This window comes from Ursus maritimus, unplaced genomic scaffold, assembly GCF_017311325.1.
Source record: "Ursus maritimus isolate PB19 unplaced genomic scaffold, ASM1731132v1 scaffold_33, whole genome shotgun sequence".
Taxonomy (NCBI): Eukaryota; Metazoa; Chordata; class Mammalia; order Carnivora; family Ursidae; genus Ursus; species Ursus maritimus.
Window position 1 is genome coordinate 12,440,794 of NW_024425897.1, and position 23,888 is coordinate 12,464,681.

General features: G+C 54.8%; 1 protein-coding gene and 1 long non-coding RNA gene across 3 annotated transcripts; one reads left to right on the forward strand and one right to left on the reverse strand.

Annotated features, from left to right (window-relative positions):
• The first annotated feature begins 156 nt into the window (after window positions 1-156).
• MMAB (metabolism of cobalamin associated B) lies at window positions 157-12,708 on the forward strand. Its single transcript, XM_008707626.2, has 9 exons — window positions 157-339; window positions 1,483-1,544; window positions 4,283-4,376; window positions 6,242-6,299; window positions 8,345-8,417; window positions 8,660-8,757; window positions 9,118-9,182; window positions 10,881-10,940; window positions 12,362-12,708. The coding sequence occupies exons 1-9, from the start codon at window positions 224-226 to the stop codon at window positions 12,453-12,455; spliced, it is 720 nt and encodes a 239-aa protein (XP_008705848.1). The 5' UTR covers window positions 157-223; the 3' UTR covers window positions 12,456-12,708.
• A 4,840-nt stretch (window positions 12,709-17,548) lies between these two features.
• Window positions 17,549-22,526, reverse strand: LOC103678294. Of its 2 annotated transcripts, XR_572646.2 has the most exons (3): window positions 21,751-22,526; window positions 20,018-20,178; window positions 17,549-19,683 (listed from the first exon to the last, which is right to left on the reverse strand). It is a non-coding gene; the product is annotated as an uncharacterized LOC103678294 (long non-coding RNA). The 2 variants fall into 2 exon arrangements; XR_005831695.1 differs by lacking the exon at window positions 21,751-22,526 and having other exon boundaries at window positions 20,018-21,610.
• Between the last annotated feature and the right edge of the window lie 1,362 nt (window positions 22,527-23,888).

The window sequence follows — 23,888 nt, forward strand, 5'->3', positions numbered from 1 at the left end:
TGAACCTTGGCCAATAGCTGTTGCAACCAAGTTGTCACGGGTTTCCCCGTCCCTTCAGTGAACCAATGGGAAGCAAGTCCCTGGGAGTGTCCCGCCCTGGGGCGAGAGCCACGGACCAATGGAAAATGGTGGCTGAGCGGTGGCGCGGCCGGAGGTAGGTGGAGTCACCCCGGGACCTGGACGGTATCCTGACGGGGTCAGCTTCGATCGAGTTGCCCGGCGCATGGCTGTGTGGGGCGTGGGAGGCCGCCTTGGCCTGCGCCGGAGTGTCGGCGCCGGTTGGCTACTGTGTCTCCGTTTCCAGAGCCACCGCCCCCCGGGCGTGAAAGACGGGGACGGGTAAGTGCCTGGCTGGGAGGGTGACTCGGATACCTGCCGTGAACTGTGGTGTCGTCGCCATGGTGACGTCACACCGCTGTGAGGTCACCGCAGCAACCGCCGGGTGACGTCCTCTCTTAGGCCTGAGCGGTCACGTGGCCACGTGGGCACCGTGGAAGCCAGAGACCAAGACTTCTTTGCACAAGTCCGAAGGAAGCCCAGCTGTCAGGCGTCAGGGCAGGGCAGATCCCACGGGGGCCAGGAGGGCCATCTTGCCTGGCCTCACAGGTGGGGCCTCAGTTCAGATTTTGACCTATCTCCAATGCGATTTATACCTTAAGACGCAGAGATAAACCCACACGATCTGAAGATGGCTGTCGTCGTAGACTCTTAACTTGCACCCCATTCCTGGACCTCAGAACCATGAATTAATAATGGATCGATATATTTCATAGATCCAGTAATCGAACGTTTTGAACAACCTCCTAATGCCATGTTTTAGTGTCAAAGCCTGTATTAAAGGTGTTATGTTGCAATTTGAAACTGCCAGAATCCGACTCTATTGTAGCAGTTCCTCATTCCCGAGTATACCCGAAGCTTCACAGAATTGGAAGTGGCCCAGATTGCTTTCTCTCCCGAGAAGCCAGGACTGGGTGGAATAGAGGATAAGAGTTTGGGCAGGTAGAAGTAAGGGTGGAGGTTAAGAGTTTGGGGGGGAGTAAGGTAGTCTTGGGCATGAATCCCAGCCCTATGTCTTCCTTCCTGGGTGACCTGGGAAGGCAAGGCTCATCCTGTGAGCTGCAGTTTTCTCAACAGTAAAATGAAGGCCATAGGTGGAAAGATTACAGGGGTGATTCCAGGAGATAATGCCAGCAATCCAGTCAGCACAGTGCAGAGACTATGGAAAGTCAACAGTAAACTCTTTCCGTGAGTATTTATTGAGCACGAGCTACTCTGCAGATACGGATGTGAGCAAGACACAGAGCTTGCCCACAAAGGGCTGAACTAGGAAGAAAGGAGGGGAATTGTCAGCAGAGATGCCAGCAGAGGAGGGGTGAGTGCTGCCTGTGAGGCTACAAGCAGCAAGTTGTGACCCACTGAGGGAGGTGTCATACTGGGTAAGCCATCCCCACTCACCACATCTTGATGTCTGTTTCTCTTCAGGCCACAGTCTTCCTTGAAGACACCCAAGATCCCCAAGATATACACCAAAACAGGAGACAAAGGTAGGGGGCGAGTAAAACATGCCAAAAAAAAAAAAAAAGATAGCTCCATCTGAAAGTTCTGCCAGATCGTTCGAAGTCATTAAAAATTATGTAATGAGGGGCGCCTGGGTGGCACAGCGGTTGAGCGTCTGCCTTCGGCTCAGGGCGTGATCCCGGCGTTGTGGGATCGAGCCCCACATCAGGCTCCTCTGCTATGAGCCTGCTTCTTCCTCTCCCACTCCCCCTGCTTGTGTTCCCTCTCTCGCTGGCTGTCTCTATCCTGTCGAATAAATAAATAAAATCTTTTAAAAAAAAATTATGTAATGGATCTCAATAAATATCATCAAATGTGATGTGGAATGAAAGATGCCTAAGATACATACATACATATATACATATGTTTTAAAAATACATATATATTTTAAAGATTTATTTATTTGAGAGAGAGAACACATGCATGAGTGGGAGGAGGGGCAGGCAGAGGGAGAGAGAATCTCAAGCAGACTCCTCACTGAGCGCAGAGCCCAGTGCTGAGCTCAGTCGTACAACCCTGGGATCATGACCTGAGCTGGACACTTAACCGCCTGAGCCATCCAGGCGCCCCAGATGCCTAAGATATATTAAGTGATAAAAGTCAGTTGCAGAGCAATCCAAGTAATCGAAATCCCCTTGGATAAAAGCGTGTGTATTATATGTGTATGTATATATGTGTTCAGATAGGCATAGAATACTCTGAAAGCTTACATCTTGGAGTATTACCTGGGAGAGCGATTGAGTTTTGAGAGAGGGGAATGAACAGAAGGGTTTTCATTGTTTATGGTACATACTTTTATTCTATCCTATTATTTTTGTAATGAGCATATATTACTTTGATTATTTAAACAATACCAGAACAGCACGCCTGGGTGGGTCAGGTTAAGCGTCTGCCTTTGGCTCAGGTCGTGATCTCAGGGTCCTGGGATTGAGTCCTGTGTCGGGCCCCTTGCTCAGTGGGGAGCCTGCTTCTCCTTCTGCCTGCTGCTCCCCCTGCTTGTGCGTGCTCTCTCTCTCTCTGACAAATAAATAAAATCTTTTAAAAAAAAAATAAAGAGTACCAGAACATAACGTACAGAAAAAAAGTGAGATGTGGAAGAATATGTTAGTGTGACACATTTTCTGAAGTTTGAAACTGTGCAGATCACTAGTGTATGTGTATTTTGGGGGGGGGGTCTCTACTTATGTAGTAAAAGGACAAATGACATGCATACAATGTATAGGAAATACTTAATGCCACCGAACTGTACTCTTAGAAATGGTTAAAACGGCAAGTTTTACGTGACGTATGTTACCACAATAAAAAAATAAAAAGGAAGGAAAATGTGCATTGGGACAACAAACAGAAGGTAGTGTTGATGCCCTCCGTTGGAGACCCCTAAGGACAATATAGTCAAGTTAGGTCAGTTAACTCCTTACGTGGCACGCTGTGGGCTCAATGAGAAGATGCTGGAAAGGACTCATTATAGGACTGGGCTTCTGTTAGGTCATTGGGGGAGAGTTCCAGGAAGTGGGGCTTTCGCTCTGGATTGGATGCTATCAGGAAGCAGGACTAATTCTGGTGCGCCTGGGTGGCTCAGTCATTAAGCATCTGCCTTTGGCTCAGGTCATGATCCCAGCGTTCTGGGATCGAGCTCCACATCGGGCTCCCTGCTCAGCAGAAAGCCTGCTTCTCCCTCTCCCCCTGCTTGTGTACCCTCTCTCACTATCTCTCTCTCTGTGTCAAATAAATAAATAAAATCTTAAAAAAAAAAAAAAAGGAAGCAGGGCTAATGCTATAGTTGGGTTTCTTAAATCACTTTTAGCTACAAGGTGGGAGAGACAAAGAGAGGCTAAAGCTATAATTGAAAAAGGAGCAGCAGTCCCTCGCCTTAGCCAGAAAATGGGGGTGTTCGGTCATTGCCACAGTTTGGACAGTGTTCTGGGCTCAGACATGATTCTGGAGGCTCTTGTTTTGGTCTTGATGTGTCACAGTCAGAATGGGCCATCAGATGGTGTCCTGTGAACTCGTTCGAGTTCCAGCAGGAGAACTCCACAGCCCACCTGTGAGCGCCAGGCCCGCTCCTGGCCGTGGGGAGCACGTTTGCTCTTTCTCCGTGGTGAGGGGAGAACGGCGGCAAACTGTGGCATAGATACAGAGGACTTCGATTTTATGTGAAATACAATGATCACGTACACATAATATGTACCTCTGCGTCTTATTTCTTCAGCAGGATGGTTAGTCCATGATTTTGAGGCTTGAAATAAAAGCGTATCAGGAAAGAAGTGAGGGTAGTTGCTACTTAGCAGTAGCAACCGAAAGGGGGTACGTGGGGGCATCAGGGTTGCTGATCATATTCTAGTTGTTAATCTGGGTGCTGATCACAGGTGTATTCAGGTAGTGGCGGTTCATCAACATGTGCACTTAATTTTTTTTTAAAGATTTTACGTATTTGGGAGAAAGAGCCCGAGCGGGGGGGAAGGGCAGAGGGAGAGAGAGAATTTCAAGCAGACTCCATGCTGAGCGGGAAGCCTGATGCGGGGCTTGAGCCCAGGACCCTGAGATCATGACCTGAGCCAAAGTCCAACGCTTAACCGACTGAGTCACCCAGGCCCCCCACCTTGTCCACTTACGATTTAAACGCTTTTCTGTGTATATGTTATACTCCAGGTGGGAAGTTTTTTAAAAAGAGCATAACAGGAAAAGGAAAAAATCTGTATTTGAGTGGCTAAACATTTTTTCACAGGGTTTTCTAGCACCTTCACTGGAGAAAGGAGACCTAAAGATGACCAAGTGTTTGAAGCCGTGGGAACTACAGATGAATTGAGTTCAGCCATTGGGTAAGGCAGACGGGATAGGCCTTGAGGTTGAGTTTGAATTGGCATCAGTCAGTGGAATTCACGTGAAGCGTTCGAGAGTGCTGGCTGGTCCCTCGGGCTGCCAACCCTCGAGGACCCCGCCTCGGCCTGGCAGCGCAGGGGCATGTGGTCAGTTCCACAAGGCTCCCGGGCTGCAGGCTCCTTTCCCTCCCTGCCCTGCCTGCTCCTGCCTGGCATTCGTCCCACGCCACGTGAAGCTGCCTTGCCCTCCATCCCCGGCTCCCCCGCCCTTCAGGCGCCTACGCTTCTCAGTGATAGGTCTGACCGGGTGAGATACTCAGGACGGGTAACGGAGGTGCAGGGGGTCTGCCAGCAGAGGACAGAAGACAGACGCTTTGGCCTGTGTGTGAAGGCGGGAGGGAGAGACAGACACAAGATGAAGTGGGCAGCGGGGAAGGGAGGTGAGGTGCGTATCCGCTGTTAGGATGAGCACATCAGCCAGCCATCGTCCCCAGTCCGTGCGGGCAGGAGACCGGGGACACCTCCACGTGCCGGGCACGGCTCAGCAGAGCGCCTCAGCCCACACGCTCCGTGGAGCCCACGGTCCGAGGGGGCCGGGGAGCAGACACACTAGCTAGAGGGGCATCTGCAGGCGGTGGGGCCTGATGGAGCAGCACCGAGGAGGGGCCGACACCTCGCCTGCGTCTCGGGGACGTCCTCAGTGACGACATTCCTGGGCACCTACTTTGTGCCGGGAGGGAGGATAGTGCTGTGCTCAGAGCAGACGGTGTCCGGCCCACAGAGCTGTCCCACACTAGATGGCAAATGACAGATTATTTAGTTCTGACTGTGAGGTGGGTTACGAAGGTGGGCTGCTGGTCCTTCATTGGCCCTTTTGAAGCTGTTCTCCACCCTCGTCTTCACTGGTATGCCCAGGAGGTGGCCTGCCGCACGTGGTGACGATTTCGCCCCCCGCCCCCTCGTCCTCTGGCTTCCGGGCGGGTCCAGCCAATGGAAGCCCCAGCAGGGGATGGGACATTGGTGGGGACAGGTGTGGGAGCATTTCTGACCCTGTTCCCCAGTGACTCTTATCCAGCTGGCTGCGTGGCTCCTGGCGGTGGCCCCCCTGAGGTTCCGGTTCTCCTGGGGTGGTAGCGCCTTTGACCCTCCCTTGCCCCTTCAGGCCCCTGCTTTCGCTAATCTTTGCCATCCATTGTCAGTTTCCAGAACTCTTACGCTCTGTTCGTAGTCCCTCTGCCAGCCTTTCGTCTAGGAACCCTGTGAATGTACTGCTGACTCTTTCCTGCCAGCACCCTGCCTGGTGCAGAGAGAGGGAGCAGAGTTTGGAGGGAGGCAGGGGCCGGGGTCCTGACCTGCGCCTGAGGTGCTTGGCTTTCCCCGTCTCACCTGCCTTACCAGGGAACTCCTCCTCAGCCTTCAAAGTCCCGCGTCCAGCACCGCTTGCTCCAGGAAGCCCTCCCTGAACCGCAGCCATGGCCAAGGTTTCCAGGACTCCCGCCCTTTCCTCCAAAACACTGACCTCAGGGTACAACTTCACATTCAGTCACATGAGACCTGATCCACATCTCCCTCTCCTGCTGAACAGAGCCCATGTCCCTTGTGCTCGTGCTGAGCTGCCTGGACCAGGCCAGAGGAGCCCCTGAAAAAGGAAGTATTGACTGGATTAGTAACGAGTATAAGAAAAGGCATTTTGAGCAACAGACACCCCCTAACCAAACGAAAGGTCCTGACGTTCTTCTCGTCAGCGAGAGAAACAACACCGCGTGTGTCAGAGCTGTACTAGCTAACTGACCTGCCACCGGCCAGCTTGCTGCCTTATGGGAGGCAGGGCCCAGGACGTTCTATTCTTTTCTTTTTCCTCATAGGTTTGCTATGGAATTCATCGCAGAAAAAGGCCACCCATTTGCTGAAGAGCTTCGGAAAGTGAGTAGCAGTGTCTCGCCCCACGCTGGGATACTTATCTGTGTGGCCAGGTGGCCGTCACTGCGTTTGCCATCTGACCATCTCTTCCTCTCTGTGCCACCTGGGGCTAGTAAGCCTCTTTCTCTGGGAGCTTCAGTTTCTCCACCTGCCAGATGGGGACACACATCCTCCTCCCTCCCAGGCGAGTGGTGAGGACAGCACCAGGAGGGGGAAGTGTAAAGTGCAGTGGACTTGACCCAGGGCGATTCTGCTCCCCCAGGGGACGCTTGGCAATGTCTGGTGTTATTTTTCGTTGTTACAGGTGGAGGCGGGGTGCTACTGGCATCTAGGTGGCAGAGGCCAGGAATACAGCTAACATCCTGGGGTGCACAGGACAGGCCCCCGCAACAGAGAATGCCTTGGGCCTGAACGTCAACAGCCCCAGGGTGGAGAAAGCTGGGGAGGCCAGCTTCAGTAAGCCTTCAGCCAGGGGACTTTATGGTCATTAGGAGGCTCTGACCCACAGACAGGACTTCAACAGTGGAGACAGGCATGCCCCCTAGAACGCACAGGACAAGGTTACAGTCTACAGGTTGACCTGAGACTGGAAGCTGCTCCCTGCCGGATCGACCCTTGGCCCGCTTCGGTCCTCCAGGCCAGGCCGGAGCCCACTTAGGCTCCTGGGAGCAGACAGGGCAGTGAGGGGGCTGTAGAAGGATGGGAGGCTTCAACTGCCGGAACATTCTGTGAAATGAGGCACCTTCTGTGTGCTGGGGGATGGTTTGCAGCCTCATGATGGAGAACTGTTCATATCCACCACGGTCATTTCTAGATGATGTGCTCATCTCTGAGCAGAGTTTACAGAGGGAAAAGGCTGCGGAGAGGGGCCAGTGATGTGATGAGCCTACCTGTGCTTTACGTCCCTGTCCTCTGGGTCACAGCTTCGACATCACCTCCTCTGGGGCCCGGGCTGGCCACCTGGCCTCCAGCGGGCACCACAGTGTCAAATGGTCTGATCCGTCAGTCTCCCTACTGGCCTGGACCCCCCGAGGGTGCAGACCGTGACTTTTTCACCCAGGAGCCCCACCAGGGCCCTGCTGGCTGGGCCTCTGGAAGAGCACCGGGCCACCCGTGCACTGCTCTCCTCACAGAAGCCCGTGAGCTGGTGGTCAACGTCCATGTGGCATGGGGCCAAGCTGAGACTCTGAAAGGGCCACTTGCCCAAGGCTCCCCAGCCGGGAACCAGCAGAGCTGAGGTCCGATTCCCTAAGTGGTGCCAGCTCCCTCCGGTCCTGGGGACCGACGCTGCAGGGGCCAGCCGCCGGGGTGGTATTGTTACTCTGCCTCCCTCCGAAGCCCCAGCTCGAGTAACTCACCCAAGTGGCAGCCCAAGGAGGGTTCCGGTCCACTGCTGGGTGGGCAGCCTCTGCTGTCCTCCACTGTGTGCTGCTCCTGGCATGCTGTCACGGTGGTCATAGACCCCCACCCACCCCACGGCCCCCCATGCAAGCTCGAGTGGACCCTGGCTAGGCGCAGGGTCAGCGGTGGTGGTTGTGGGTGTCATTGGCACAGGCGCCTGTCGGCCTTTGTCATGCAGGGGCTGACCACGTTCTCCCAGGTACTTGTCCTTTATGGTTTAGAAAGCACCGTCACGTTTGGTGTCTTGGCCCAGCTGTTTTAGGTCAGAAAACCAAAGCTATCAGTTTAGGGAAAAGGAGAAAAACCTCACGGGGCCCAGGCACGAGGGAGATGAGGACGGGGTGAGAAGATACTCATCACTGGGCCGTCACTGGTTGCTCATCGTCAGTGTAACCCAGATATCCCTGACGGACCCAGGCCCCCTCTCAACAGAGCTGGCGTCCGAGGCAGATGTGCTGAAGGTTCAGCAGACTTTGTTAATCCATTAGCCTCCAAATGCCGGCTAATTAAACCTTCGGATAGGCCCCGTCAGGCCAGCCCCTGCGCGCCTTGCTGGCGTCCGGTGGCATCTCTGCACGTGGAGTCCCATCATCTCTGCTCGGCTCGCCGGGAATGGATCTTCATTCTCGCCTTCTGTGCTTCCCCAGATCCAGTGCTCGCTGCAGGACGTCGGCTCTGCCCTGGCCACACCGCGCTCCTCGGCCAGGGAGGCTCACTTAAGTAATCTCTCTGTGCTTGGAGGGCCCCGGGAAGGGCTTGGGCCCAAGGGGTTGGGGCTCTGTCCTGGGTGTCACCTGGGTCCCCTGGCAGCCTGGTTGGTCCCTAGACCCCGAGAAGGAAGGACCTCCCGAGCCAGTAGGAGGGGTTTGCAGAGCACCCGGGCAGAAGGGACACGGGAGGTTTCCTTGGTCTGGTGGACCATGGGTCTCATGGCTGTGTCCTTTTGCTTCTCCACCCCTCAGGGCATGCCACATTCGAGGCAGGGCCCATTCTGGAGCTGGAGCAGTGGATCGACAAGTATTCCAGCCAGCTCCCCCCGCTCACGGCTTTTATTCTGCCAGTAGGTGCCAAGTGGTCTCAACCAGGGGGTGGCTGCAGGCCAAGTGTATTCACGGAAACACACAGGCATTGACTGAGTTCTCTCTTTAATTTTTGCCGGTGACAGAAGCTGTCCCCCAGCCTCCCAAGTCCCCTCCAGACCCTCACCAGTCTCTCCCCACCCCTGCCCACTTTGCCTTTGACGGGGGTTGCCCAGCGGGTGCGCCCCTGCAGGGCCTCTGGAAGCAGAACACTGCCCGTTGGGGTGCAGGGCCCTCTGTATCTGTTGGCCCATCTGTCTGCCATGGGCACACCTGTCCCACCCCCTCCCAGATCTCCCCCGCTTCCCCTGCTCCAGCCAACACCCACTTTCTCCTTTCAGTCCGGAGGCAAGAGCAGCTCCGTGCTGCACTTCTGTCGGGCTGTGTGCCGCCGAGCAGAGAGACGGTGAGGGGGCTGAGGGAGAGGGTGGGGGGCCCGGTCAGAGCAGCAGGCAGGCCCAGGGGGGTCGGCTCCGTGCTGTCCAGCCAGCTATCGACAGATCTTCACCTGCCCCTTCACCGTACCAGGTGGACACCAGCCAGACCAGGTCTCTGTCCTCAGAGCCGTACGTTACGGAGGGGAGACAGTGACCTGGGAGCAGACGAATGACAGATGATGTCACCATATCAGGAACAGAGCTTATAGAGAAACGAGGTTACGGGTGAACAGGGCAGGAGGCCAGGAGGCAGCCCTGGTGGGTTTAGCTGGTTATTGATAATTCCACCACTCACGTGGCATGAAAGTCAAAAGGATATTCGGTGACACTCCCCCTCCCCGTACCCTGGCTCTGCATCCCTGGGGGTCAGTGTAAGCGGGGCGGTCGGAGCTGGGCTGAGGGGAGGGGAGGAGCCCACACCTCAGGAGGGTCTCTCCCAGGCACGCTGTGTGAGCCAGGAGTTGAAGGCTTGGGGGGCGGGGTGGGACAGTGTGCAGGGCGAGGGGACAGCAAGGGCACAGGTGCCCCTGCACTGAACGGACACAAAGGAGGCCGAGTGTCTGGATCCAGGGCGAGAGGGTGTGGAGCACAATGAGGCCAGGGGCCGGGCAGAGCCTTGTAGGCGCAGAGGGGTCTGCCTCTGTCCTCAGAGCCACAGGAAGCCATGGATGGGTTTTAGGCCGTGGGGTGGCATGAAGGGACCCTGCTGGCTGCTGGGTAGAGAAGGGCCCAGAGGAGCCCCCGTGGCTGTGGGGGGTCCAGGGGGGAAGCCAGCCACTTCACCGACACCTCTAATGCAGTCAGGGAGAGGAGGGGCCCCAAAAGCTCCTGACAGCCTTTCCGGAGAAACTTCAAAAGAGCTCACTGCAAAGCCTGCATTTGCACCACTCAGAGACCAGCTGCCACCCAGCTTTCCAGAGAAATGGAAGTAAAGCAGCACTTTGATACAATCGGCAGGGCTGTGCTGGGCACTTCCTATTCCTTATTTCGTTGCTGCCTTACGATCGCCTTGGCAGAGAGGGGGTGGCGGCCCCCAGTATACAGGAGTCAGGAAATTGGAGCTCAGAGAGGGGACATCCTGGCCAGGGCGGTCAGCCACCTGGTCCCGAGCAGAGTCCAAACCTGAGCTCTGTCCACAGCCCCACATCGTAAAGGTTTCATCTCTCATGAAAGGCTCTTGGGTCCAAGTGGTTTGCCAAAGAGATCCTGGGTAACAGAGCTCCAGCCTCAAAAGAAAAAAGTCGCCATTTGTACAAAACCGTCCACCTCGACAGCTCATAATAGCCAAAAATTGGAGAAAGCCAAAGGCCCAGCAGTGGGGCTTAGTCCAGTGGAGGATGGGTCCTCAGGGCACGAGACAGGGAGGTGGATACGTGTCTGTGGGATGAAAAAGCCCCTTGGGCAGGGGCCACAAATCCAGAGCCGCGGTTTGGGGGGGAGCACCTCCCAGCAAGGGTTCTGCGGCAGGGGGGACTTGCAGGAGGGGCCGAGCAAGGGCCTGCCACATCAAAGCTGCTCAGCAGACAGCAGTCCACTGTCTGGGACGTCTGCACCCAGACGGGCAAGGAGCTGCTGCGGGCTCTGGAGGTGCTGGTGTGGGACGCAGCCCTGGGGCCCCTGGAGCCATGGTCCCGGGATGTACGTGATAGTGTTTCCTCTCCTTCCAGCGTGGTTCCTCTCGTCCAGATGGGTGAGACGGACGCTAACGTGGCCAAGTTCTTAAACAGGTACTCAGAGGGAATTGGGAGAGTCTCAGGCCTCTGAAAAACTAGGCCCACTGTGGGAAGTAACAATAAGGCAAGGGGCCCCACGCAATCCTTCATTCCTTTCATACCCACACAGGGTCTGCGGCATGCCCGGTGCTGAGCCGGCCACAGGGATGCCGCTGAGAACAAGGCAGACACCGTCCCTGGGGAGGTGAAGGTCTCGTTGGGGAGAGCCTATGATAAAAACAGCGACACAAAACATAAAAACAAAGGGACGGTGTGAAGCAAGGGGCCCACTTTCAGGTTTGAGGGACCGGGGAGCTCAGGCAGGGATCTCTCAGCCCCTCCCCGCAAGGCCCCAAGACCATGTGAACTGAGAAGAGACAGCCTGACCAAGCCAGCTCAGGGCCATCTGAGCCCAGGGCCCCCGCACAGGACCCAGTGAGCTGGGCTGGCCCAGGGAAGGCTCCGCTGGATTCTGTTTCAGCCTGGGCTCAGGTAGTCCCAGTGTGGGCAAGGTCAGGGCCCGGGGGCAGGCTGAGAACCCAGGGGCCTCTGGGAGCTGTCCTGGGTGTCCAGAAAGTGACTTCACAGGCAGGGTCTGGCCCCTCGCTGTGGTCACTCTTCCCACTGGGATGTGACCTGACTAGCTCCATTCTTCCTGGGAGGTGGGTAGGCCCGAAGAGAATGAGGGAGGTTCCATTCATCATCGCAGCAGCGACCTTTGAGGAACATCATAGTTCTATAGTGTGTGGGCCGAGCCAGTTCATCCCCTCAGCAAGGAAGGCGGCACTGCGCAGATGAGAAACAAGTATGTCACCACCCCCCAGGAATGGGGGGTGCCCAGAGCAGAATCTCTTCCACTGCCCCCAACCCCTACTCCCAGAGAGACAGGCAAGTATTAGGAGGAGGGGGACTTGATCCCAGTGGGGGCGTGGGTCAGAAAAGGTTCCAGCAGGACCTGGCATGGAGCGGGCCCCAGACAGTAGGATTGGGCCCGGGAGAGGTGGAGGAGGGTGGCGGTTAGTGCTTGGCATGAAGACAAGGAAAAGTGGGGGACGGTTGAGCGGTGGGCGGCTTCCTGAACTCACTGCAGGCACCCTAAGGGCAGGCTGGGTGTCTCAGTTTGGGGTGTCTCAATCCCACTCACTGGAAGGTACCGAAACCAGTCCAGGGTGGGGCCCAAAGCCATCAGCCCTGTGAGGTAGGGTGGGGGTAGCGGCCTCGTCCAGCAGGAGCCGCCCCAGCCCTGGCGCCGGAGTTCGGAAGCTGGCCTGGAGGGCCATCCATCACGCCCAAGTTGGCTGAGCACCCGCTGTCCTGCCCAGTGCTCCTAGGGCGTGTGATTTATATTTCCTCCTTGAAGGCTAATATGGGAAGGACCCAGTTAGCATTGATCTCTCATTTCAAATCATCCCGTTTACTTCTCTCTGCCCCTCCAGACTCAGCGACTATCTCTTCACGTTAGCCAGATACGTGGCCATGAAAGAGGGGAATCAGGAAAAAATATACAAGAAAAATGACCCGTCGGACTGAGCCCGAGGCCTGTGGAAATAACGCAAAGGCGGAGATCTGTAGACCCCTCGGAGATGAAGAGTTTGTCCTTCCTGTCCTGATTCCTGAAGATCTCAGCCAGGGGGGCTGGACGACACTCCTGCCCGCTCCTCTAGGCTCTCCCGGGTCGTAGAGGAAGCGGGAATGAATGAATTCAGTATTGCAGAAAATAAGGTAAAGTGATTACTGCAAGGAAGAGCCACATAGAAAAAAAATAAAAGTGGGCAAAGCCTGAGCTGGTGCGTGTGTGTGCACACGTGCGTGTGTGCGTTGAGAGAGCCCTTCCACTGCCAGCTCAGGTGGCATAAGCATTTGGAACGGTACCAGAGGCCCTCGGAGATGGAACCTGGATTTAGCTGTGCACAGGGGCTGCAAGTGTCCCGTTTATAAAGGCAGACAGGATTTGGAAGTTTGGTCACCTCTGAGCCACCATCCCCGCCTATGTTGGGGAAGGACAGCCGCAGACACTCGAGGTATGCCGGTGTGTGTGGCAGGAGTGCAGCCCAGAGGGCCACCCCCTCCTGGAGGGGAGCCTTCCTCCCTCGGGGAGCTGAGGGACGAGGGGCAGAGACCCTGGTGAGAGGAACAGCACTGCTCAGAGCAGAACTTCTTTCTCTGCTGCTTTTGGCCTCTGAGATCCATGCCACGGCTGTATTTTATTTCTCTCGTCACCCCTGGCCCCCCCCAACCCCCCCACGAAACAACGCTGCCAGTGCCAGCTGTGTCCTTGGGAAGGGGCTATGTATGCAGGGCAAGGAGGCGGCCCTGAGAGTGTGAAGGCTGCACGCTGCTAATTGCAGGAAATGAGTCCGGAAGGGCAGGCTCTTGCAACTGTCAGGGCCGAGATGCCTGGTGAACTCAGTTCGGCAGTCACTCACTCCCCGAGCCCCTGCTCAGCGCCAGGCACCAGCTCGGCTGGGGGAGCCTGGTCACCCTGGCTGTCCTCCCTCCCAGCGGCTCCGCGAACGCTACAACGGCCAGTCGCGCGCCGACTTCGGCTCTCATCCTACCCCCTGTGCCTGCTAGTTCTGCCGAAGGGACAGGTACATCGCGTCCTGCTGGGACCCTTGGCTCCCAGCAGGCGGCCCTGACCCCGGTCAGCCTGGGAGGCGCGGCGAAACACGACGGGTACGAAGCCCGCGCTGCCTGCGCTGCCTGCACGCTGCTGTCAACGCTCACAAGTGCCAGCCCCCTTGCACGCTAGTGCAGGGTTGGGAAAGAGAGAGAGCGGGCTGCTTTTACTTAAAATTGTGACGCCTCGGGGAGCCTGGCTGGCTCAGTCGGAGGAGTGTGTGATTCTTGATCGCGGGGTCATAAGTTCGAGCCCCACGTTGGGCAGAGAGTACTTAAAAATAAAAATTAAAAACTTGGAATTCTTTGTGGATCATAGGTCTTTTGCATAATTTTGATTTTTAAAAATATTACATGAAAATTGTATTTATCTTGATTCCTGGGGGTTTGGGCACTCCCCTACACTGGCTCCCCTGCCTCCCCGTAGCCCCGCCGGGCTCTTGGGGACACATTTAGTATCCCTGCAGAGAGCAGCTGGTGGGTGGATAGTACATCGGAGACAACCGCACAGAATCATCACGCCAGCCAGCACCAGGGAGGAGTTTAAACCATGTGCCAGGCCCCGATCCTGGGGCACCACAGACATCATTCTCATTCAAAGCTCACAGCAACCCCGAAACAGCCACTCCGTGCAGGGGAGAAAACCGAGGCTCGGGGAAGGCCCTTCCTTGTCTCAGGGAGTCAGCACCAAGGTGTGGGCCCAGGACGGGGCCTTGCAGACTCCCCCCTCCGCTACCCCTTGACAGCCGTTTTAATCACGACCTGGGCCGCCGAGAACAATGTCAGACACTAATAGATTCTGCTGTCTCATTTCTCAACCTGGTTTCCCTTAACTGATATCTCCTGCTATTGTTAATGTGCATTTCTCACCGGGTAATTTTCTCAGCCCGAACTTGTAACACATCCCAATGACAAACGTCCCGGTTCCGAATCCCCCATCAGCTGCAATGTCACCCTTGCCTCCTCCCCGACACCTTCCTCCGACAGCCCATCCAGTTTTATGATCGCTCTCTCCCAGTTATCACTACTGAACCTTTAAGAATCCAGACGCACTTCAAGTTTAATTGAATAAAATTCCTTGTATAATAAATTCCGCATGAATGCTACATAAATCAGTACCTGGAAGGATTTGTGGCTCATCCCTCCCTCCCTTCGCCCGGGCGCGGCAGTCCCCCGGGCAATACTGGACCCAGGCTGGCCCAGTCTTGCTTACTGAGAGGACTCACCTTTGTAGCCCGACTAGGTGTGCAATCTCCTTCTCTGGGAGCCCCTCGTGGAAGGCCATGCTTGAGCCCGAGCAGAGGCAGAGGACAGCCAGGTTGGGGACACCTGAGGCCTTGGGGATGTCCCTTGTGTTCTCTCCCACTCCACAGAATCAGACACTTGAGACACTGCTGACGGAGGCTACGTGCACACTCTCCCGAGACAGATGTACACACGCGTGTTCACAGGACGCATACGATTTCAGGAAGTCCACGGAAGCTCCAAGTAAGAATCCCCACTTTAACCACTGCAGCCCGCTCTTGAGCCAACCCGACTCTCAGGCTGCCTGCTCCAGCAGCCGCTTCTGGAGTTCACAGAACCCCAGCCTCGCAGCGTAAGCAGCAGCACTGGGGGCTGGCCGGGGAGGCCACTGGATGGCCTCTGATGCTCGAGACCGTGGAGGGCAGTGAACAGCAGTCAGACACACAGCTGGGCATCGGCCTAGGCAGACTCAGGTTCAAAACCAGCTCTGAAACTTCCTAGCTGGATTCATGATTCTGGGCGGGTCACTCCATCTTTCTCAGGCTTACTTCTTCATCTGTGAAATAGGAAGGACAATAATATCTACCCTGTAGATAGAGGCCACTAAGAGAGTTCAATAAGGCAGTATTATAAGGGCTTAGGGGCACCTGGGTGGCTCAGGCGGTTATGCGTCTGACTCTTGGTTTTGGCTCAGGTCATGATCTCAGGGTCGTGAGACTGAGCCCTATGCTGGGCTCCGTGCTCAGTGTGGAGACTGCTTGAGATTCTCTTTCCCTCTGCCCCTACCCGCCCCACCCCCAAGCTCTCTCTTTTTCTAAAATAATCTCTTTTTTTTTAAGGACTTAGCACGGCCCCCAGCAAGCCATTGTTTTGTTTTGAAGATTGATTTATTTATCTGAGAGAGAGAGAGAGAGAGCCCGCGAGCACGAGTGGGAGGGGTGGAGAGAGAGGAAAGAGAATCCTCAACCAGACTCCAAGCTGAGTGCGGAGCCCAATGTGGGGTTTGATCTCACGACCCTGAAATCTCCATCTGAGCCTAAATCAGGAGTCGGACGCTCAAGTGACTGAGCCACCCAGGCGCCCCAAGTTAACTGTTTTTACAGTCGTTAGGACAACTTGAATTCAAGTTCCAGCCCTGCCGCTTCCTGGCTGAGCCACCTCCAGTAAATTGTTTGACCTTGCTGAGCCTCTATCTTTATCTTTTATGACTGGGGCTGATGATTCAGCTTCCAAGGGTTCGGGGAATAAGCCCACAGGTTTGGCACATGGGAGCAGCTCAAGAAAAAAAAATGTAGCTATTGTTGAGTTATGTCTTCTCCTTTTCAAAGCACTTTCAAGTAGCTCAGGCCTGGGTGAAGCTCAGGAGACCACTAAGCAGTGCCCCCCGTTGGTCTGGACTTGCCGAGGCTGGGGGACACAGGTGGCCTCAGGGGGGGCGGACTGGTCCCAGTTAGACCAGGGGCCCTGGCTCCAGGGACACCATGCCCAAATACTCAGTGACAGAGCAATGAGAGCTGGAAGGGATATCAGAGATCACTGCTCCCATTTTACAGATGGGAAAACTAAGGCCAAGAGAGAATTTAGAAGTAAATATTAATAATGACCACAAATCGAGTAGTGATTGTGTCTAGGCATCTTGCTAAGCACCTTACATGCAATAGTTCACTTAATTCTTCCAAGAGCCCACGAAGGTGGTACTGTTAACATCACTGTCATCTCCAAAGTACAGGTGAAAAACCAGCCCGGCTCGGACAAATGGCTTTCTCAAGGTCACACGGCTCTAGGAGGTGGAGCTAAGCTTGATATCAGGGCCCTACGCCCTTCAACGCCACAACTAACATTTACTCAACACTCAGCTACTTGCTCAGGTGTACGCTGATGTGTCTTCTTTCTCAGAACCCACTGACGTCTGTGCATGTATTCTCCCCATTTCACGGGTAAGGACAATGAGGCCCGGAGAGGTGAGGTCGCTTGCCCAGAATCACACAGGATCTGCTGGGGTGATGTGATGGTTATGCCGATATCCTAATAAATGGCTGACATTTATTGAGCTTTTCTTGAGCAATATGAGGAATACTCTATTGAGCAATAGGAGAGCAACTTGCGTGTGCATTTAGCACGCACTCCCCCCCCCCCACGGCCCCTCAGGTAGATACCAGCTTTGTTCCAGATACAGACACAGAAACTGAGGCACAGGGAGAGAGCACTTTCCGGTAGGATGCAGCAAGTAAGAGGCCAAACTTGGATTTGAACTTGGATCTGTCTACCTCTAGCATGCTCTTACCTCTCCACAGTGACTCACGCTGCCTGAGGTCTCCCTGTGGGCAGCAGTGGAGCTGGGACAAGAACCCCAGTATTCAGATTCCCGTGGGGAGGCCATCTTGGGACAGTGGTGATGAGGCCGCGATTGACAGTGAGGAAGGGGAGGGGAGGAGAAGAGGGTATCGTAAACCCTGGGGGAGGGGACCCTACTGCCCCAGCTACAGGCGACATCTCTGGGGAAGGGTGAGAAGCAGGCAGCAGTTTGGGGGGCGGGGGGCTTAGGGCAAAGGCAGCCTGGAGAAATGATTGAATAAATGGCAGAAAGGCATCCAGCTGACTCAGGACCTGGGGTGGCAGGGTGACCTGTCCCCCACCAGATGCTCCCAAGGCACAGACCCTTCGGCCCCCACTGCCGGCCATCTGTAGTGCCCACACCGTTCCCCCAGCAAGCAGGGCCTTTATTCACCATCACCTTGGAAGGGTCGAGCAGACATATGTTGCTAAGGGTCGTTTATTCTTGTTTATAAAATTTATGGCTTCACCTCGATTACACACTGTCAAATCGGGAAGGATTGGCCCCAAAGTCTCTTGCCGCATGACTGCCTCAGACGTGTGTACATCTGTTAACTCCGTAGGAGCTGTAGAGGAAAATAAGGTTGATGATAGCTCAAAAGCTCGCCGTCCCGTCACAAGGTGTGGGCAGCCCGCCTCGAGAAAAGGCATCGGGGTGCATACACGGAAAAGAGGGGGGTCAGGGTCTGCGGGTGGCCACGCCAGGTGGCACCAGGACCCTGCCCCCTCCTGGCCACAGACTCTCTCGGGCCGGCTTCAGGTTGCCGGGTGGGAGAGCAAGAACTTGATTCTGAGGACCCTCAGGAGTCCGGCCGCAGGACCCAGCAGCTGGAGAGAGTTCTGAGCCTGTGGCTCTCCACCCGCAGGCATCAGTGGGGACAGAGAAGCGGGGACTCTCCACTGCTGGTGGGGGGGAATCAGAGCTAGGTACGACCTTGCAGGAGGGCAATTTGGCAGTGTATACGGAAGTCCTAGAAATGTGCGTCCGTAGGGCCGGCGATTCCGTGTCTGAGAATTTCTCCAAAGGAAACAGATATGTTGCTGGAGCCAGCAGGATTTTTTTTCACAGCAGAGCTGCTCATTACAGTGAAAAACTGGAAGCCGTGCCCAAAAATAGGGAGCTAATTGTCAAATAAGGAAAATACTGAACAATAAGGGGCTCTAAGAAACACAAAACTCCTGAAATGGACGGTGTCTATATATTTATTACTATAGAAAAATGTTCACCATCTTTTAAGTGGAAAAAAAAAAAAAAAAACCCAACCAAACCCAAGTTATACAACAGTATAGTACTGAACGGCCTAATTCCTGAAAAAGAAATAGGTGTGTGGATACACACCAGGAAAAAAATATGCAAGGCTCTGTTCCAGGTGTTAATAATGCCTCTAAGTCATGGGATTATGGGTGGTTTTAAATTTCACTTCTGTTTGTCTGGATTTTCCAACTTTTTTTCTTCTTTTTTAAACAATGTACTTGGGTTGGATTTGACAGAGGCTTACTTGTATAATAAACATGAGTGCAAAAGACAGAAGAAACTAGTAATTGTTTGCCATGCCTGTCGTAAATCATCTGCCTCTCCTGGGATGTTTGGAGTCAGGGGAGGCTGCCCTCTGGTAGCCAAAGCCACAGGGCCCCTCCAAAGTCTAGAAGGCTGGAGAATATGCGCCTGGTCGTTCTGTCGGAGCCAGCTGGCTGCGTGGAGCGCAGCTCCCGTGTGGTCTGAATGTGGATGCTTGGCTTCCAGTCTAAGGCAACAGAGGAGGGAAGAAAGCTGATCACGGCCCCACGGAGGACTGCCCCCGGAGGGTAATCACGCCCACTTGTCACAGGATGCTGGGGATGTTGGCATCCTTCTTTCTCCTCTGTTCGTTGCTGCATCTTTAGCTTGTATGGGCTTTGAGAGTAGACAAAGGACGTTCCCAGTGATTACCTTATATGGATTTTCACCGTGGATTATCGCCCTACCTTCACCTGGACAAACTGGCACCCCGGCGGGTAGCGTGAGGAGTCCAATGTGCCACAGTCAGCAACGGGCAAAACCACTCACCCCAGGCCTTCTGCGTCAAATCCAGCTTCCTTTCCTGATTATGTTCTTCGGAGACAGTGGAAGAGCTGATCCCGGGGGTGGGAAGGAAGTGCCAATGCCAGGTGATTGGTAGGGGCTACCTGGAAGGCTGTGTTGAGGAGCCTGAGGCTGGGTCCAGATTCAGCAGAAGGTGTTGGTAATCCATTAGTGATGCCTCACATGGTTTCCAATGGAGGTAGTGGAACAAAAGGTGTGCATTTGACACTTCTGGTTCCTAGGCCAACGCCCTCACAGATTTCAGAGTGCGGACTTCAGAGGCACGCATGGTCTCAGAGTGGTCAGACTGTCCCTCCAAGCCGGCCCTAAAAGTGGCTCTCTCGACCCTGCCATTCCCCAAGAGAGTGAACTGGCAGGACAGATTTCTCAGAGCTTTGAGGTGACACATCAGAGTCATAGATCTTCGAGAACCACATGCTTATAAATCTGACTAATTGATGAGTCAGCCCTGATGAGCTCGCCACCATAATTCAGAATCTGTAATTACATTTCACATTAAAGCATGCAAAGTGAAGATTACAACCAGTGAGAAAGAGTGTGACACCTCCCATCCGCCAGCCGACCCCCAAGCTCTGCCACAATCGTCCCTCCCCGCCCCCTCCTGTCAGCAGGCAGGTGTCCGGGAAGCCATATCCCTTTGGCTGTTTCTTCTCTCAGTTCCCTGTGGGGCTGCTTCCCGCTGTGCTAGGCACCAGGTCCAGCTCCCCTCCCTGCAGTGCTGCATTTAGTGGAGGCAAACTGTTTCTTTAGGGGGACGATTTTGAGGTCACAGTTTACAACGCCCTCCCGCTGAAGACCCCGAAGAGTGTACCTGTAGCTGAACAACGTCGGAGTGTCTTGTTGCAGTGAGAGAGCACACGCGCCCTGGGGAAACGTGGGGTGTTTCAGGAGGACTTCTTCAGCACGTGTTGGACACTTCGGGGGTCGTTCAAGGAAGGAGGGGCAGTTCTGTAGTTAGGTACCTTAATAAATCTTATATAGAAGGAAAGAAGGAATGCTGTTAAAGCTGTAGGGGTGCCCAGCTGGCTCAGTGGGTAGAGCACACAACTCTTGATCTCAGGGTTGGGAGTTCACAACCCACACTGGGTGTAGAGACTACTGAAAAAAAAATCTAAAAAAGAAGAAAAATCTGAACTCAACTTAAAAGAACAAAGCTATAACAGGAAATGCTGGAGGGTCAGCAGGCATAGCCCCCAACCTCAAGGACCTGGCTTGGTGACCCGCCTTGCACATGCGTGTCCCCACCCCCCACACCCAGGGCGTGAGCAAGTATTTGGTCTGGGAAGTAAACTGAGTGCTCATTATATGCCAGGTGTGGGGCATGCCTGACCTCATGTGACCTCAACCCTACGTGGGAAGAATTATTATCCTCATTTTGCAGGCTTGCGAAGGTTTGGTGACTTGCCCAGGTCACGGTAAGGATGTGGCCGGCACCAGATATGAAGTCAAATCTACTTCCAGAACCCGAATCCTTGCCACCGCCCTGGGCACCAGAGCAGGCTTTTGAAGTCCTGAAAATGGCAGGAGCCCTCTTGTGGGTATTTGCTATGTTTGGGGACCCCTCATCCAGTCCCTCTTCTCTTCATAGCCATGCCTCGATTTCCTTTTGGGGATTTACTTTTCCCAATGGAATACAATTTCCATTGGGGGGGGTGTCTCTGTCTTGTTTTCGACACAGCAGAAATGATCTTATGGGTTTCCTACTGGTGTCTGTCTCTCCCAAAGTCGACTGCATCCTAGTGCTTAGTTAGTGTTTGGCACACAGCAAGTGCCTGACAACATTTACTGAATGGATAAACGAAAGAATGACATCAGTGCCTTCTTCCATCTTTTCTCTTTCCCTGAAGATTGGCATGATCTGAACAAGGGTGGGTTCCTGTTCGGCCGAGCCATTCCTGCCAAGTCCCGAGGAGGCTCTGCTGCGGTCTGTTCTCTAAGACTCTGAGCCGCCCTGCCTCCCGCTCTGGCTCACCTCTGGTTCTCCCATCCTCAAAACCTGCCAATAAATCCCTTCTTGGTCTCCATAAGGCAGAACCCTAGCTGATGGAAACCACTCCCGTGGTGGCTGGAGGTGGGTAGTTTCCCACTTGCCAGTTTCACAGTGTGAACCTGCCGGGATAAGCCACCCAGCTTATTCACCAGGGGCCCGTTTCAGCCAACCCAGAAGGAAGACCAAGGAACTCTGGCCATTGCTGTGGAAGCCGTGGCAAGTTCACCGTCATTATTAAGATGGTTCGAGGGCTGAGGGGCAAGGCCTTCCTAGAAAAGACACCACTGTCCCAAATGGATCATGCTCCCAGATGCACGAAGGAGTTGCTCTGGGCATTGACCTTGTCCCCTCTGGGTCTCCGGCTCACCTGGTGAGGAGAGGGGCTCAGCTTGTTGGGATCAGAGCGATGAGCTAAGGAAGTGGTGCGGGTGGGTCCTGAAACTCCTGCAGCTGCCTCTGGTTGGGGAACTTGGGTGGGGGAGGGAGAGGCAGCGTAGCGGCAGAGCAGGTCCCCTTTCTCTCAGGTACACTTCCAATCCAACCTGGCCTCTTACCTCTGTTGCTGGGGACGGCGCTGCTCCGGAGATTGTCACCTCTCCCGGTTTTGCCAGGACTTGGGGAGACGAGAGCTCTGGGCTCCTCAGCAAGTCCTTAAAAATGTTATAGGGCCTTATCTGCAAAGCAGGTGCAATTCTGTTTCCAGCAGTCCCCTCAAGGCAAGATGGGACGGGAATGAACACCAGATGCAGAAAGGGACAGAACAGCTCAGGGCTTTGCTCAATCTTGATCCCATTGTCCAGAAGGCTCTCCCACTCCTCTTTGCCTGCTCAAAATTTGGTCAGGGCTTTGGAGTGCGCGGCAAAGCAGGGTTCGAATCTTGGCTCTGCCACTGACAGACTCTAGGGCCTTGGTCGAGGGTCTTGTCGTCTCTGAATCTCAGCTTGCCTAGCTGTGAAGTGGGCATCCTAACAGTGTGGCACTGGGGGCAGTGATCATACTATGTGCTCAGGCATCTCTTTCTTGGGTTAGCTTTGCCTCTTCCGCCAACCTGATAGCAAGCTCTGTAGGACAGGGGTGTCCGCATTCTTCCTGGCTGTGCCTCCAGCACCTGGCGCAGCCTTGTGTCTATTTTTGGATGAAAAGAGGCAAGCCTGAGCTCCCTGGCAGTCTGGCTACCTGGGCTGGCTCCTGGCTGGGACACCCAACTGCTGGGTCCATTGAGCATCATCTGTGATGGGGACGAGGCCATCTGGGTTGCACGGCACACCCTCACTGCCCCACACGGGGTGATGCTCCCTTGCTGGCACAGAGTCCCTAGACAAAGCGTCACTGTCACATGCCGCCCCCCACCCGTCTCTTTGCCTTCAACTTCAGGCTCCCCTCCCCCTGCTTGGGGGCCCCTCTCCCACAGCCCCCTCAGTCTCTGCTTGCACCCAATGACTTCTAACCCTCCCCAGCTCTCCCACACTATCGCTCCCAGCGCACGGGATGTCCAGCAGATTGTTCTCTGCGGAGGCCAAGCTAGTGGAGGTAGAAGGGGGCCCTCTGTCATCACAGGGACCCAGGGCTGAATCCTACCTCGGGTGCTTTCTAGCTGTGTGGTCTCATGCCAGTGAATCCACCTCTCTGAACTTCCACAGCCTCATCCGCAGAATGGACTACCCAGGGTCCCAGGGTGGACAACTTGCGAAGGACCGGGGGACGACCACTAGTTGTAGGATGCCCTTGTTCCTACCGTCAGTGAGAGATGGGATGTGTCTCCCGCTACTCACCACCTCACCTTTGGTCTGGCGGCTTCCTCCGTCCCAAATCCCTCCCTTCTTGCCTCCAAAGTGCAAACCCTCTTTCTAGGTGAAAACAAAGGAACGCATCCTTTATGGCCCCCTTCTCCCTAAACACAGATGACCCCTCTTTTGACTCGGAATCACTACTTGTCCCAATACGATGGAGACACAGTTTAGGCTGTGACTCACACCCGTTTTTCAGATGAAACAGCGAGGCTGGGAGAGGTGGTCAAAGCTCCTGCAGCCAGTGAGAGGCGGGGCTGAGCTTGGCGCCCAGGTCTGTGTGACCCCACCGCCCCAAGCTGCCTGTGAGGTAACCAGGAGGGTTCTTAGTATGAGAGGTGATTTTACTGATGAGAAAAGAAGATTTGGGGAGTTGGAAACTTGTCCAGAGTCACTCACCTGACCTGAACCAGATTTTGATGCACAGTTCAGGGTCTTACCCTACCTGCCTGAACGCTGGGCCCTGGTGGACTCCTGAGTGTGGTGTGCGGGACCACGCCAAGCCGTCAAGAATCCAGGACCTGGGCGCCCCCAGACCTGCTGCATCGGGATCACCCCGGTGACTTGTGGGCATGTGGACTTTTGGGAAGCTCGGATTTTGATTTCCTCTGCAGGCATCTTTGGGGTCAGAGCAGCGGGTCACATCTTCCGCGGGGTGTCTCCTGGTGTCACTGGGTTTTCTGTCTGGCTGTCTTGGTGGAGGGTCTGGAAAATGACACAGATCTCATCCCGGTCTTCCCAAGTTTCTGAGTCTCCCTATGGCTCAGAGACCACCCGACTGCCATGGGCTGGGAAAACTAAGAAGGGAAGGTGGCTGCTGGTTCCAGATTGTGGGGAGAGGCTGGGCCGAAGTGTGTGCTGGGAGCTCAGGACATGGCGAGGGCTCAGGCAGAGGAGGCAAAAAC